We start from the raw sequence: 17807 nt of genomic DNA on the forward strand, positions 1-17807 counted from the left end.
TTTCGTTCTCTCTCTCTCTCTCTCTCTCTCTCTCTCTCTCTCTCTTGCACTATGTCTCTCTCTCGCACTATGTCTCTCTCTCGCTATGTCTCTCTCTCTCCCTGTCTCTCTCTCTCACTCTGTGTCTCTGTCTATCTCTCTCTCACTCTGTCTGTCTATCTCTCTCCCTCTCTGTCTGTATCTCTCTCTGTCTATCTCTCTCTCTCCCTCTGTCTGTCTATCTCTCTCACTCTCTCTCTGTCTCTGTCTCTCTCTCTGTCTGTCTGTCTCTCTCCCTCTCTGTCTATCTCTCTGTCTCTCTCTGTCTCTCTCTGTCTGTCTGTCTGTCTCTCTTCCTCTGTCTTTCTATCCGTCTGTCTCTCTCCCTGCCCCTCTCTCTCTCTCTCTCTCTCTCTCTCTCTCTCTCTCTCTCTCTCTCTCTCTCTCTCTCTCTCTCTCTCTCTCTCTCTCTCTCTCTCTCTCTCTCTCTCTCTCTCTCTCTCTCTGTCTTTCTATCCGTCTGTCTCTCTCCCTGCCTCTCTCCCTCTCTCTCTCTCTCTCTCTCTCTCTCTCTCTCTCTCTCTTCCTCTGTCTTTCTATCCGTCTGTCTCTCTCCCTGCCTCTCTCCCTCTCTCTCTCTCTCTCTCTCACTCTTACTCTCTGTGTCACTGTCTCTCCCTCTCTACGCCTCTCTGTATCTCTCTCTCCCCGTCTCTGTCTATCTCTCTCTCCTCTCTCTCTCACTCACTCTCTCCCCCCCCCCCTCTCCCCCCTCTCTCTCTCTCTCTGTCTCTGTCTCTGTCTCTGTCTCTGTCTCTCTCTCTCTGTCTCTCTCTCTCTCTCAGTGTGATCAGGTGGACAGTCTGGATGTAATTAAAAGCAGCAGGTTGCTGCTGTGTGGGATGTGTGCCCCGCCAGCCCGTGTGTGTGTCAGTCCTCAGAGAAAGACTGTAATTTCCAACCTAGACTCCCATCAGTTCTCTACTCCTCTTCTCTGGTGGCTGCCAGCACTTCCTGTACCTGTCTCTCACCTGGCCTGGCAGACGGAACACACACACAGACCGCACGCACAAGAAAACACACACAAATACAAGAAAACGCACACAAATACACACAAATACAAGAAAACACAGACACACACACACATACAAGAAAACACAGACACACAGTCCTTCCACAGGAACTATGTGTTCCAGAATAATTCACAGCTCATCATTTTGCTCTCAGTACAAATAACACATTATGATCCACACTAGCATGCTAGCTAATAAACAATAAATAAGTCCTGCCTGTATTTGTGTTTCTGCTTGAGATGCTCATCTATCAAGATATTATTAAGGTTCATATGTGATTTAAAGGGGACATGCATTGCTATTCCTTGCACTATTTGGGCAACTTTACACAATTCCTGTGAGTCTATTGAACACATCTGTAAGGTTTATTTAAAAAAAAATCATTGTTTTATATTTCTAATGGAGTACTCAAAAGCATCATTTTCCAGCCTCAGGATTTCAGCCTGTTATTGGATGGGCTCCGCCCATAAGCACTTTCAGTGACAGTCACCCACACAGCGTGATACATACGAGAGAGAGCGAGAGAGAGAACGAGCAAGCGAGAGAGAGAGAGAGAGAGGGGAGAGATGCGTCCCCAACACACACGCAGTCAAGTTTGTGTGTGTGTGTGTCCCTGACGAGGGAGAGAGATGGCGCACACACATTTACACACACTTCTGCAGTCCCTCCCGCCGTCCCTCTCTCTCTCTCTCTCTCTATCTCTATCTATCCCTCTCGCTCGTTCTCTGCCTGTCAAACCCCGTTTGAGGAAGTGTCGGGTTACAATGCGGTCTCTGGTCTCTGCACTATAATGGTTGATGTGGGCGGTGGAGGTGAGTACAACCAGGGGCATAGCTATGCAAATCAATGCTATATTAACGTCACAGAAACCGTCAAATCAGAACAGTTTAGTTGAGTGAGGGAGGATCTTGTGAACTCGAGACTAGACTGATGAGTCAATATGGTAATAGACCTGTCTCAAACCCTGCCCCTTTTCTTGATCCTCCAATCACAGCTGTCGCTTACCTCGGACTTCCTCAGAGGTAAGCGACAGCTGTGATTGGAGGATCAAGAAAAGAGGGCATGGTTTTGAGACAGGTCCATTGGAGACACAGACCCATTGATACTAACCTGTATTACTATAAAACCATGCTAAACACAGAAAAAAGGCATTTATAATGCATGTCCCCTTTAAAAAAAATATGGTCATCAAAAACGTAAAAGTAAAAATCCCAGTAAAAAAAAATTCAAATAAAAGCGAAACAATCGCATTTCCAGACAGCATTATATTTCACAGACTCCTTTAACCCCACCCCACCCCACCCGTCAAATCGGTAGATGTCGTGATCCAAGCTTTGCATTGTGGGATGGGTCTGTTTTGTGAAGGTTAACGATGCCATTTCAGGAAGGCAGCATTATTTAATACCATTGTCCATTAAGCGCTATGCATACTTGTGAACATGCGCACTGGCGCACACATGCACGCGCACACACACACACACACACACACACAGATGGAGCAGCCTAGATGGATGGGAGTGTTCTGGATGAAGGCTCTCCCCTGCCACCGGTGTTGTCAGACTCCACTTACCAGCCTGGTCTGTGTCTGCCCTCTCTGGGTGATGGAGAGGACAGGAGAGAACATCCCCCCTTATCTCACCTTCTCACACTCCCCCGCCGCCACTTACCCTTATTCTCTCTCTCTCTCTCTCTCTCTCGCTCTCACTCTCTCTCGATAAGATAAGATAAGATAAGATAAGATAAGATAAGATATTCCTTTATTGATCCCCTTGGGGAAATTCAGGCAACTCTGGACATGTGCATATGGGCAATAAGGTGCGAGATGAGGGTATGTATTAGGGCTGGGCGATATGGCAAAAAATCATATCGCGATAACGATATGATAATGTTATCATATCACTCAATATCGATAATTATATATAAATATTTTTTTTAAAACAAGTTTTATTTTTTATTTTTTTAACAACAGATGTATGTTTATTTTGCAATTCTTTGTCGTTGCCGCCATCTTTAGTGTTACATCCCCTCACACTCCAGTTCTCAGGCTGCAGCTGGTTTGAAAGCGAAAGTAAACCGGCTTCTCTGCTGGCTGTGGCTCCAGCGGAATTGAACAGTTCTGGCTCTGCTCGTTTCTTTTCTATCTTTTGGCGCTTTTTTGGTGGACAAACCACCGCACACATGCACCGTGACTCGTGACTGGAGTCTAGCTCTGCTAGCACACATAGCCTACTGTGTACAGACGGTTTCAAACTGTATTTTAAATTAGAAAGCAAACAAAATAAATGGACAAGAGAAAAAGAAATCTCAATTTGGTCAGTATTGTCATTTGGACAAGCAAAGCCATTACTTTAAGTTGCAGGCAAGAAAGACAAGTCTGTCCACTGTCTCTGGTTTTAAAACTGCCCTGTTGCAGGTCACAACCCTAGCCCAGCCCTAGTATGTATGCCCTCTCAGTTATCTTTGCCCGACAATAAATAGTTACAAGTTCAAGTTCAAGTTTCTTTATTAGTTGTCATACAGAAATACAGAATACTTTTGCATGAAATGTTTCTTTCTGTTTTGCTCCTGAGTGTGATAGATAAAAGAACAAGATAGTGTAAAATAGTATAATATAAGTATAAAATAGAAAGTCAAGTACGTAAACAAGTGTAAACAAAACAAAAATGTTCAATATACATATATTAGGGGTGTAACGGTACACAGAAGCCACGGTTCGGTACGTACCTCGGTATTGGGGTCACAGTTCGGTACGAGTTCGGTACAACAGAAAAAAAATATTTATAATTATTAATATAATTCTTTATTTTTGTAAATTTTTTAAATGTATACATTATATTTATGATAATTATTATAATTATTATTATTAAATAGAATCATTTTCTATAGGCTTGCCGTGGTAATTAGTGATACTGGTGTCATTCTGTGTTCAGGCATCCACTTGCTTACTGCCCCATTAAACTTATCCTTGCTAAGTTTCAGTTTCACTTCCAGAGAGAATTTTACTTCACGACCAGACTGAATACTAGAGAACAGATGACATATCAATGGTCTCTAACTACACACCCTCAAGACCCCTACGCTCTGCATCTTCTGGCCGCCTCAGATCTACTCCTATCCAAGCTCCCGGAGGGTCATCAAAGAGAAGCCGCCTATTCTCAGTCCTTGCCCCACAATGGTGGAATGAACTACCCATCCCAGTTAGGACAGCCGAATCCCGTCCAATCTTTCGCCGTCGACTAAAGACTCACTTCTTCAACCATTATCTGAAATGATAAAAAAAAAAAAAAAAAAAATCTAACCCCGACTAACCTTAATGTCATGCACTTGTCCTAATAAACTAACCTACACTGTAACACGCAACACTTTGATGAACATTGTTACTCAGCTGATAGAGTTATACCCTTCTTGCTGTCTTGTCGCACAGAACTTGTAAGTCGCTTTGGATAAAAGCGTCAGCTAAATGACTAAATGTAAATGTATATTACAACAATGGCAGAGGATTATTTGGATTTATTTTAAACACAATGGAGCTCAGATGATCTGTCCGGAAAAGTATGTTTCTTCTTTTTATTTGATCGTGCCTGTGAGTCCGGCGGGGGAGAATGTTGATGTGTTTGTTGGCGCGTGTGTGTGTGTGTGTGTGTGTGTGTGTGTGTGTGTGTGTGTGTCGGCGACGTGTGTGTTTCTTTCCATTGGTTTCATTTGGTTAACGTTATTGGGCGCACAAGAAAACGAAAGAATGACCCTGCAGCTGTTCCAATGTAAATGTGCTACATTCTCCTCTGTGCACTTTCGCCGCTCTGAAGTCTGACTCAGTGTGCCCGGCCACGCGCGCTGTTCTCGCACGGACCTCCCAAGTGCCTGCATGTGGGTGTGTTTGTGCTGTGGGGCGTATTCGTTGCATCGGTGCGCGTACCGCACCGTGACGGCCGTACCGTAAATTCGCGGGACGAATACACGTACCGTTACACCCCTAACATATATACAGTATATGTAAGTCTATACTTCTGTACAGTCTATACAGTCAGCTACTATACAGTACAGTGTAGAATGGTGAAGTATAGCTTAGCTTGTGGTGCCACCTTGTGGTGGTGAGGTGCAATGAGGTGCATGGGATTGATGCCAATAAATATAAAGTGTGTGTTAGTGTCTAAAGTGGGTAAGTGGGTGCTACAGTGTGTTGTTTATTTAAAGTGAGTGTGTGCGTGTGGATGTGTGTGTTGTGGGTGTGTTTGATGGTCTGTTATTGTTCATTGAGCATCCTGATGGCCTGGGGATAGAAGCAATTACAATATATAATCTAATAATCCAATCATCTAAATCTAATCTAATATATAATCTAAAAAGAAAATGCTTAACCTGTTCCACCCCTTAGGGTTGGTACCGACCCCAAAATGACATTATGATCATAGATCCATATTTTTCAGAGTGATGCCAAAAATTTGCGATTTTTAAATCAAACGTTTTCAAGTATTAACATCACTAACATGTCACAAAAGCATGTAGAATATATATTATCATCAATACGTTAGTTTAGCAATAGGTTAAAAGTGCCATAAGATAGTTTTAAGTTTTCGATTTTCGATCGTCTAGCCAAGCCGGGAACCGGAAATGGAAATTTTGAACCATGGGAATTGTAGTCTTTTTGCAGCCATTTTGTAGAGGACATGCATAGCTGTCGACCAGCGTTGGAACTTTTCTGAACTACACTTCCTGTCACATACTGTAGTGGTTCAAAGTTCAGCGTTCTGAATGAATCATATCAATAAAGGTTATGATTCGCGATAATAAGCCACAAAAGGTAACGTTTTTGACAAATATTGAAACACAGTTAGTTTCTCCTCCCTATTGTTAGCATGTAGGAACAATTAGATCTGAAATTAGTTTCAAAACGGTTGCACTGTGGGGAAAATAAAAAAGTACACTAGATTACAGTAGATATCATTATCTGTTCTTATGCACGCCTGGTGATACTAAATCCAAATTGAACTTGGGCATTTGAAAGATAATATATCTATATATATATATAAATGTGCGAATTGGCTATAATAAGTAGGGATGTCCCGATCGCCTTTTTTTGCTCCCGATCCGATCATGTGATTTTAAATATCTACCGATCCCGATCGTTCCCGATCCGATCTTTCACATTAGTAATCAATTTTGACGCATTTTTGTCAGAAACTGGCGGAGCAAGACAAGCCCCTCTGTTGCCTAATACTAGATAGTCCCTCGAGGGGCGTGAGCGCGGAGGCTCTTGTTATTACATTCACCCTGAGAAATGTGCTTCATATGAGAAATATTAAAAGTTTCAATATATGTTTGCACATTAGTATACATTCAGTGTCCGACTTACGTAATGATTTGCTCCATTCTGGTCTGAAACGCCGACGATAATCCTCAGTCACAGCAAATAATTGACGTTATCCTCCAGGTGAAAAGTTAGTCTGAAAACTTCGCCTCCAGCCTGCTGCTTCATGAGTTTTTCCTCCATGCGGAATGTCCTCCTTGCAAACATTGCGCTGTTGGACTGGCTTGACTTTCTATTTTAAAATGCTTAGTTCCAAACCTCTGACATTTGTCTAGCTGCTCAAGTCAGTGGATAACCGTGTTTCGGGAGTGATGTGTTGTTGTGATGTGAGCGTGTAGGTCTAAATTAAAGGGAATGTGTTTGTTGCAACGGTGTAAATTAAAGGGAATGTGTTTGTTGTGGACAATTATTCTGCTCTGTGTGACAATAAATACATTAATGATGATATATTATATGTAATTTAAAACCAAAACTAAGGCCTCCGTATGAGTTTAAGACGTGGACATGGTCATGTTTGTTGAATAAACTTTTTATTTTTTTGACTGCCAATTTTTATTAGAAATAAAATCTCGATCCCGATCCTCTGAAAAGCACGTGATCGGCGCCGATCACGTGATCGGATCGGGACATCCCTAATAATAAGGTAATGTATAAGCATCTATTCTATATTCTATAATAATATTTCAAATTGCATTGGTCCGGATGGGAGAATTCAGTACTGTATCTACAGAACCTTCGGTTTTATCATCTTCCCTTTATTAATTTCCTTAGATATTTTGTACACATGATCTCAACAGGGTACTGAACAAGATCAGTGGCAGTTTTTTAAGTTTGGTCATTATTAGCATGGTGTTATTCACTGTCAAAGATGCAAATAAAAATCATAATTCATATTCTCCTTTGTTTCATCACAATCTAAGCAAGCCTAGTAATAGACACAATATTTCTGACACTGTGAATACATTCCCTGAGGTCCATAGATGTACCTAGATACCAAGAATATGCAAATAGCCCTTGTAGAAGTGGAGCAATATTCCATTTACCTAGGTATATATTTTATGCGGATTTTCACATAGTGTGCTAAATATATGCAATATATAATCTAAATCTAATATATAATCTAAATATTTTTTTTTAAATGCTAAATATATGCAATATATAATCTAATCCAATCTAAATCTAATCTAATATATAATCAAAAAATGCTAAAATGCTCAATTCTATCTAGGGATGCTCGATATTGGCTTTTTTACCTATACCGATATTGTCCAACTCTTAATTTCCGATACCGATATCAACCAATACCCCCCCCCCCAAAATTGAATAATTTCAGGTAATTAACATTACATATCTCTTGTTGTGGAATTAACACAACATTATGCATACTTTTGACAATAAATCAAATCAGAATTTGTTCTTACTTGCTTGCCTGGGTAAATAAAGGTTATAGAAATGTAAAAAAAAAACGATAGATATTTTCCGATATCACATTTTAATGCCGATATCGGCCGATAATATCGGTAGGCCGATAATATCGGACATCCCTAATTCTATCCCAATATTCTCTTTTGCATTATCTCTCTCTCTCTCCCTCAATCCCACATCCCCCTAGACCTTCCCCCCCGCCCTCCGTCTGCTGTCTACACCCCCCCCACACACCTTTTCCATCTTCATTATTTTTGTCATCTTTCTCCATCGTCCTCATGTGACATTCTCCACCTTTTTTTTTTTCTCCGTCCCATTCTCACAAACACAATATCTCAGGAACTGCCTGGAGGGAATGTCTTCACTTTTTCTTTAAATTAACATGCCCCTCATGCATAAGCCCCGCCCTCTTTAATATTTCATGCTGTTTATCTGTTTGCAGTGCTGTTTATCGTAGAGACTTTATATGGGAGGTGTCAGTGACCTCAGGGCAGACTACTACTCTCATTGGTTTGGGTTAACCACACCTCCATGCTTACACCCCGCCCCATACTTAAGCCCCACCCATAGAGACTCACAGAGCGGCGCCTTTGGACTCAGTGGAGTCAACCGCTTACATTTGCTCCGCCCCCCCCTACACATAAACCACTCCCTTATATATCTCGTGAACCATTGGTCTACGTTTGCTCCGCCCCCTACACATAAACCACTCCCTTTTTATATCTCGTGAGACTTGCGGATGGCACCGTTGGACTCAGCAGAGAGAAGCACTTTTTTATTGGTCTTATGCTTGCTTCGCCTCTTACTGGCTACCGGTTGGCGGATGCATACAACCACGATGCAGCGTTTTTTTTTAACTCACGGTTTTGCTTGTTTTTCACACTTAAGGCCCCCACATAGTCAGGCGGAACGTACGCGGACTGGACTCCGCGCGGCATGTCCGCAGTCGTTTGAGCTTTCATAGTCGAGCGTACCTCCGCGTACCAATTTCCTACATGTCTCCGTGCCAGTTTACTACATTTCCCACAATTTCTTCACGCTATTTACACTTTCTGTCACGCCGTCGTCCACCGATGTCAAAATAAAGAGTCTAGGTTATCTCCTAGTTTCTTCAGATGAGGAAATAACGATAACAATTACCGATAGTAAAACAAAATTTTGCGTCATCTAGCTGCCAAAGTTTTACCGGACCAATCATACCCATTTAACCATGATCCTGCCCTACTCTCTCTTGGCACGGAGTGAGTGTTCAGAGTAAAATGCAGATCGTGTCGCATTAAATGCAGGTCGCTGTCAACCAACACGCAGAGCAGCCTTTTGTGTGACACCAAGTGAGCGGCGCGGACGTCCGTGCGGTTAGAAAATTGGAGCTTCACGCTCCGAGTCCGCTTTGAGTCCGTGCGGACCTCTGCAGAGTACGTTCCGCCCGACTATGTGGGGGCCTTTACTTTCATGCAAACCCGTGCACACAAAGGGTTCCCACTTCCTGTTGTGATACAGAGCCTGTAAAGCTGTCTCTGCGAGTGAGGAAACCCTAACTAAGCCTCAGTAAAGCTGTCTCCCTCCAGAAGAACGAGATGTTTTAGAGAGGTCTCAATAGACTGAAGATGATAACATTCTCCGTATGTCTCTCCATCTCTCTCTCTGGGTGGCTCTCTCTCTTTTTACTTTCTCTTATATAATATAATGATATAATAATAATCTCATATAATCCATCTCTCTCTCGCCGTCTTTCCATCTCTTTCTCTCTCTCTCTCTCTCTCTCTCTCTCTCTCTCTCTCTCTCTCTCTCTCTCTCTCTCTCTCTCTCTCTCTCTCTCTCTCTCGCCATCTTTCCATCTCTCTTTCTCTCCCTGGGTGGTTCTCTCTCTTTTTACTTTCTCTCTCGCCGTCTTTCCATCTCTCTCTCTCTCGCCGTCTTTCCATCTCTCTCTCTCTCTCGCCGTCTCTCTCTCTCTCTCTCGCCGTCTTTCCATCTCTCGCTCTCTCTCGCCGTCTCTCCATCTCTCTCTCTCTCTCTCTCTCTCTCTCTCTCTCTCCGTCTTTCTCTCTCTCTCTCACCGTCTCTCTCTCTCTCACCGTCTCTCTCTCTCTCTCTCTCGCCGTCTTTCCATCTCTCGCTCTCTCTTGCCATCTCTCTCTCTCTCTCTCTCTCTCGCCGTCTCTCCATCTCTCTCTCTGACTGATGGTCGTTAAGACGGTGTTAACGAGGCCTCGGAGGCCAGTGAAGGATGGCGGCGTGTCGTAGCCGTGAACGAGGCGGAGAGATAGAGCGGGTGGCGGGGATGAGAGAGTCAAGGTTACTCTTACCTTTCCCCAGAGAGAGAGAGAGAGAGAGAGAGATGCTATCAGCTCTCTGAGGAACAAATGGAGCATTACGGAGTGAATTGTAGATAGCCTAAGTCTCTCTCTCCCTGTCTCTCTCTGTCTCTCAGCTCTCTCTCAGTGCAGGTATTAGTCCTCACAGGCCAAACGATTAACAGTACGAGTATTCAATCTTTCCTTGGCTGGGTGTTGTATTTTTAAACATTTGACTTATCTGTTATCTCACAGGCGAAAAGCAGCATTGAAATAATGGTAGACATTTATTGTGTTGTGGGGGACGTGTGATAGTCAACATAATCACTCATCGTCACGTAATGATCGACTTTGTTCGATCTTATTGTTACTTAGTATGTGCCTTTGGCCGTGGAAATGGCAGATGTGACAGAACATGCGCAACGTGTAATCTAACTAGTGTGCAATGAATCGTGTTAAAAATATATGCGATTATCTTAAACCACTATTGGTGATTCTGCCTAGAGCCAGGACTCGAGGGTGCACATTTCACTGCAGTTGGAATGGAGGGGCTGAGCCAGATTTTTAGAAGAAATGACGGCTCTTCAGCCCTGCGTTCTACCCGAGCCATGCTGTTTCTATGTGAAATTAAAACTTTGCGAGCAACGGGTCCAATGCGTCTAATGTGCTTTACATCCTCGCCATTCCTGTATGCCCATGTTGTGGTAAAAACCTTAACCTCTTAAGCCCTAGCCATATTTTCAGAATATTCGCCTAAAAGTACATACCCAAGTAAATGGAAGATTGCTCCACTTCTACAGGTCCATTTGCATGTTCTTGTATCTAGGGACATCTATGGACCTCAGGGAATGTATTCCCAGTGTCAGAAATATTGTGTCTGTTACTATGCTTGAGTAAATTGTAGGGGTGTAACGGTACGTGTATTCGTCCCGCGAATTTACGGTACGGCCGTCACGGTGCGGTACGCACAGCCATACAGAGAATACGCCCCACCGTGCGAGAACAGCGCGCGTGGCCGGGCACACCGAGTCAGATTTCAGAGTGGGCGAAAGTGCACGGAGAAAGGCACATTTACATTGTAACAGCTGCAGGGTCATTACAGTTTTCTTTCGTTTTCTTGTTCGCCCAATAACGTTAACCAAATGAAACCAATGGAAAGAAACACACACACGTCGGCCACACACACACGCCAACAAACACATCAACATTCTCCCCCGCCGGACTCACAGGCACAGCTCATCAAATAAAAAAAATAAACATACTTTTCCGGACAGATCATCTGAGCTCCACTGTGTTTAAATCCAAATAATCCTCTGCCATTGTTGTAATATGTCATCTGTTCTCTAGTATTCAGTCTTGTCGTGAAGTTAAATTCTCTCTAGAAGTGAAACTGAAACTTAGCAAGGATAAGTTGTTAAAGGGGCAGTAGGCAAGTGGATGCCTGAACACAGAATGACACCAGTATCACTGACTACCATGGCAAGCCTATAGAAAATTATTCGATTTAATAATAATAATAATAATAATAATAATAATAATAATAATAATAATAATAATAATAATAATAATAATAATAATAATTATTATCATAAATATAATATATAAATAATAATAATAAAAAAGAAAATAATAATAATTATTATAAATATTTTTTTTTCTGTTGTACCGAACTCATACCGAACCGTGACCCCAATACCGAGGTACGTACCGAACCGTGGCTTCTGTGTACCGTTACACCCCTAGTAAATTGTAATGAACCAAAGGAGAATATAAATTATTATTATTATTCTTTATTTTATTTTTTTCAATCTTTGACGGTGAATAACACCATGCTAACATTGACCAAAAGTGAAGAACTGAGCTCATTCAGCACATTCTTGAGATCAAGTGTACAAAAAATCTAAGCAAATGAACAAAGGGCAGATGATTTACAGGGTTTTTTGTAGATACAGTACTGAATTTTGCCATCTGGACACATGCAATTGGAAATAATTAGGGATGTCCGATATTATCGGCCTACCGATATTATCAGCCGATATCTGCATTAAAATGTGATATCGGAAAATATCGGTATCGGTTTTCAAAAAAAAATAAAAATGATATATATATATATTTTTTTTTTTACATTTCTATAACCTTTAACCCAGGCAAGCAAGTAAGAACAAATTCTGATTTTATTTATTGTCAAAAGTATGCATAATGTTGTGTTAATTCCACAACAAGAGATATGTAATGTTAATTACCTGAAATTATTAAATTTTTTGGGGGGGAAACCCTGCATATATCGGTATCGGTTGATATCGGTATCGGAAATTAAGAGTTGGACAATATCGGTATATCGGTATCTGTAAAAAAGCCAATATCGAGCATCCCTAGAAATAATGAATATAGAAATAGAATATCAGGCCTATAAATTAACTTATTATGACCAATGGATCATACATCTATGGATGGATCCAAATCTCTTCTTTCCAGAGGAACATGCCTTTTAACTTGGCAGAGTTAAATCTGGATTTAGTACCACCAGGCGTTACAGGGCAGAACAGACTACTGTAAGTACAGTTACTTTTGTATAATGTCCATAGCTCTGCCATTTTTTACCGGATTGCAACACATTTTTCTCCTAGACGTTCATAGAAAGGTAAAGAAACAATATACGTTGTATTTTATGGCAATAACGCTCAGGTTTGACCCATGAGATATAATCACGATTTTCACGTCTATTTCTTTTTTTTTCACATCAAGCAGCTGCAGCTTTGACTGCGGCTGGTGTGAGCTGGGTAGTGTAGTTTTATGAAATGTCGACGTCCATCAAAAGCCCTGGGTCTCCTCTTTCTTAGGACTACTACGATTTCATGACAGCGTCATGTCCTTGCATCTAAATCATCCAGTTTCCGATGCAATGCACAGATATTTTTATAAACTCATATTTCGTTAATAAAATCATTGCTAAACAAATTAAGTGCTGAAAATATACACTTTGACTGCTGTTTTGATAGGGTTAGGGTCTTTACTCTTGGCTACATTTGAAAAAAGAAACAACATCACTTAATACGGACTGTATTGATCTATTTGTGACGTGAAATAAATCTTGTACCGGGCCATTGTTGTCAAACATGTGTGTTGTTTGTGTGTATACATTTACTATAGGCTACTCTTTTTGACATGGATTAGGCTATTATGTCCTAATCCGAATTATTGCTAATTCATCATACCTACTCTGAAATCAAAACTGTGTAAATTATTGGATTTGTGCAAGATATGTGAAAGCTGCCATAGAGAGAGAGACGCTGAAGTGTGTGTGTGTGTGTGTGTGTGTGTGTGTGTGTGTGTGTATGTGTTCTAAGTCTAGGACCAGTTTAACCTAAAATTGCTAGTCTGAAAAACGAATTGAAACCTAATAGTTATTTATAGCTTGCAAATTCAGCATACTTGCACACACATAGACTCTAGATAACCTAGATAAGTGTGTCCGTCTTCTTTGTTTATCTATGTTGTGTTTTATATAGCTGCTGTTCTGCAAAAAAAAATCCCAATCTTAACAACTATTCTAGGCTTATATTGAATTTTAAAATCAGTGGGAAATATCTGCCCAATGGGGTGAGTGGATTCACAAACACACAAAGCTCCAGTCCGACTGAACCAGGAAGCCCACACAACCCACGTGGACACATGACCAGGAAGCCCACACAACCCACGGGACACATGACCAGGAAGCCCACACAACCCACGTGGACGGGACACATGACCAGGAAGCCCACACAACCCACGTGGACACATGACCAGGAAGCCCACACAACCCACGTGGACACATCCCCAAGAAGCCCACACAACCCACGTGGACACATGACCAGGAAGCCCACACAACCCACGTGGACACATGACCAGGAAGCCCACACAACCCACGTGGACACATCCCCAAGAAGCCCACACAACCCACGTGGACACATGACCAGGAAGCCCACACAACCCACGTGGACACATGACCAGGAAGCCCACACAACCCACGTGGACACATGACCAGGAAGTGAGCTGGAGTTGGTTTGTCTCCCTTTTGAAACGTCTCGCGAAGTATCAATATTTCATCATCAGGATGGAACTTTGGATGAATAATTCAGCCTATGTGTCAGACGGAGTGTTTCAACACACACCCATATTATCTATCTGTCTAAATGGTGCAAAGCGCTTTACCATTTTCTCTCTCTCTTTCTCTCTCTCTATCTCTCTATCTATCTATCTCTATCTCTATATCTATCTATCTATCCATCCATCCATCCACTGTGTGTCCTCTTGGCAGCTGAGGTTTTTTATAAAGACAGGACACGACAGACCACATGCCCAACGTGCTGCCGATATCTTGTTTAGGTTTACAAGATGAGACATATACACACTAGGGATGGGTACCGAATTAGGTACTTTTAAAGGTACCTACCGAATCACGTCGGTACTACCGAGTACCGATTCATGTGAGATCCGTCTGTGCCACATTCCGGTACTGTAAAAAAAATAAAAATAAATAAAATTGTGTGGTTGTTTGAAGTTTGGATTTTTTTTTACAACTGAGGTTGGTAGATTAAATTTTTAGAGACAAAAGTACTGAAAAAAGGTACCGTTGGGTACCGGTACCGGTATCAGTTCAAATGTGAAAGGTACCCAACCCCAATACACACACACCAACACACACACAGAGGTATTTTTGTTGTATCCACTTTTTGTCCTTATTTTCTATTTTTCTCCCATCCCAATTTCGTATTGCCAATTCTTCCCTCCCCTGTCTTGAACGTTGCTAGACTATGCCTTCCACTGGTCGGTTGTAGTGAGGATAGAAGCCTTGCATCATGTGTCCCCTCCGGTACACGAGGAGGCAGCCTGTCGCATCTTTTCACCAGACAGCGCGGACTCTCAGTGGCGAGGAGTAACGCGTGGGAGGCTCACGCTGCCCCAGATACTTCCTGTCTCTGCTGTGCAGGCGTCCCCCAACCGACCTGTAGGAGTCGCTGTCCACAACGTCCAATCCCCACCCATCGACTTCCACCCGCTACCTCTGCCAATTGAGATAGTATGACGACTGGCCCAAGCCGCAGGCAATGCTGACACCGGGATTCGAGATCGGAGTCTCTTGCATTGGTGACGAGCGCAATCTCCGCTACGCCACCCAGCCGCCCCACACACGGAGGTATTTGAGGTCCGTTGACTTCGCTTCTCTCTGGGTCGGCTGCTGAACAGGCCGGTCTGTTTCGTGGCACTAGAAGCTTCTCTCTGGGTCGGCTGCTGAACAGGCAGGTCTGTTTCGTGGCACTAGAAACATGGCTAAAAGCAAACGTCTGTCTGTCTGTCTCTGTCTGTCTCTGTCTGTCTCTGTCTGTCTCTGTCTGTCTCTGTCTGTCTCTCTCTGTCTCTGTCTGTCTCTCTGTCTCTCTGTCTCTCTCTCTCTCTCTCTCTCTCTCTCTCTCTCTCTCTCTCTCTCTCTCTCTCTCTCTCTCTCTCTCTCTCTCTCTCTCTCTCTATTGTTCCAGCTAACAGATTCTTCTACCAATATTGAAGTTAATTTTAGCAGCTTTGGCACAAGGGAGGGAGCGAGCAAGCTGTGCTAGGACTTGAGAAAGAAATGACAGAAAGCCTAAAATACCATACTCACACATGCATGCATGCATGCGCGCACAAACAAACACACACTTTCACACAGTAAACATGCCCTTATGTTTTGGTATCGGTCTTTATCATTCTCTCTCTCACACACACACACATTGTGGCTTTGTGTCTCTACACATTGCTAGCTCCCTCATAAATCAGTAGTGTCCAATAGTGTTCATATCAGCACATCCACCATCTGCACTAAAGATATGGTCACACACACACACACACACACACACACACACACACACACACACAATGGGCCTCATACAAGAACCACGCATATACACAAATGTGATCTTAAATCGTGCAACAATTTTGTGGGTTTCACAAATGTCCTCTAATTTTGGCTTAGTTTGTTGGTACGATCAGAATGTAAGACCTGTCGCACTGAGATACACAGAACAGTCACGCTGCTCAAACGCTTTCATGAAGACCGAGAGTCCATAAATCATTTGCCTTGCCTTTGGAAACATTGGAAATATTGGTGCACTTAAGAAATATATATTATTATTACATACAAATGGGTATAATGCATATCAATACTGCATTTAGATTACTTACAAACGAAAAAGGCATAATATAGGCTATAGTGATCGATGACGTTATTGTGATGGAACAAAAAAGAAGGGTGAACCCATAGTCTAAATGTGTTGGTAATAAGACTTTGGTCGGCTATTTTGTTAGGGATTACAGTAGATTACATTACATTTATTGTTGTTGCACAAGTACAGAGTACAATGAAATTACTTGGCACCTAGCCAAAGAGTGCAAAGTAGCAGTGAAGTGCATTGCAGTCTACAGTATAACATGTGAATTTGTGGAGTATATATTTGTTAATATATATATATAATATTGCAGCGAGCGTTGTCTGCACCTAGCTTTGTAAAGTGTAACCACACTTGCGACCGCTTGCCATTGCCCCGACAGCTTTGTTGTTGTTGAATCAAGTCAAATCCTAGGTAAGCGTGTATTGTGCACACTTCATAGGTTTCGTTTCGCGGTAAACTATACATTGACGTCATCGAACAAAACAAAAAAAACTTTTGTGGCACTGGTGGATCTCACGTGAATCGGTACTCGGTAGTACCGACGTGATTCGGTCGATACCCTTAAAAGTAGGGGTGGGGGGGGAAATCCATACGTAGTAGTATTGCGATACTTTGCGTGGCGATACTGTATCGATACAGGGACTCCAAGTATCGATATTTAATTATTCATACATTTTTAATTTTTTATCTTTTTTTTTTAATTTTTTTGTATAAGGAAGTTGCATTGTTCATTTCAATACCTGTAATAGTACAGTAGTCCACACACATGCATTCAGTTAAGTTGGAATATGACTGTAATACAAACAGGTCAGTTTGTCAGGTACATGCAACACAGATTACAGTGTTTACATCTGTCTGCTTGAGAAAATATTGCAGAAAGATTTTCTGCAATAAAAATTATTGAAGTGAGATGAACAGACTGAACTTTATTTTATTAGATAAAACATGTTGACAGTTATACTTTGCAGTAAAAAAAAAATAATCGCAATAGTCGCGATATATCGAGGCTCAAGTATCGCGATAGTATTGTATCGCGAGGTCTCTGGCGATTCCCACCCCTACTTAAAAGTACCGGATTCTGTCCCCATCCCTACTCCTGTCCCCCTCCCGCTGCTTCCACGATCGGCTGGCACTCGCACATGTCTCTTGGGAGTGCAGTGTCACGTCAAAGCATTTTTTCTTTATTTAAATAAGAAATAATAGCGACAGCGAATTCTTTTGCCACTCCTGTAGTTTTGCCGGTCCTTTGATGTCACTGCTGACACTCTGGGAACTCTCACTTTATTTGCTCCCTTTTTTTGTAGGGCATGGTCGAAGATGGAATTAACGTGGGCTAGAATAAAAAAAAATTGCCTAAGAATAAGGAATAAAATAAGCCTAAGAATAACATAATAATAATAAACTACGGTCCGGGATTCACATTTCACATTCACATTTCCTCTGTTATGTATGTACAATCTAATATAAAATATGCAGTAAAAATACAGAGATCTACATTAACCCTTTGGGTGCCGTTAACGTAGAACTACGTTTCTGTCGC

The 17807-nt window shown here is 42.0% G+C and overlaps 1 protein-coding gene across 1 annotated transcript in view; it reads left to right on the forward strand.

Moving 5' to 3' along the window:
* apaf1 (apoptotic peptidase activating factor 1) overlaps positions 1–17604 on the forward strand; it is a gene marked incomplete at its 3' end in the record, with an annotated part of 195041 nt that extends 177437 nt beyond the window's left edge. The window contains exon 26 of the mRNA XM_084331049.1: positions 17572–17604. Coding sequence (XP_084187175.1) covers positions 17572–17604 — 33 coding nt within the window. The remainder of the gene's footprint in view (positions 1–17571) is intronic.
* Between the last annotated feature and the right edge of the window lie 203 nt (positions 17605–17807).

Source organism: Notolepis coatsorum (genome assembly GCF_963971535.1).
Source record: "Notolepis coatsorum genome assembly, chromosome: 15".
Lineage (NCBI taxonomy): Eukaryota > Metazoa > Chordata > Actinopteri > Aulopiformes > Paralepididae > Notolepis > Notolepis coatsorum.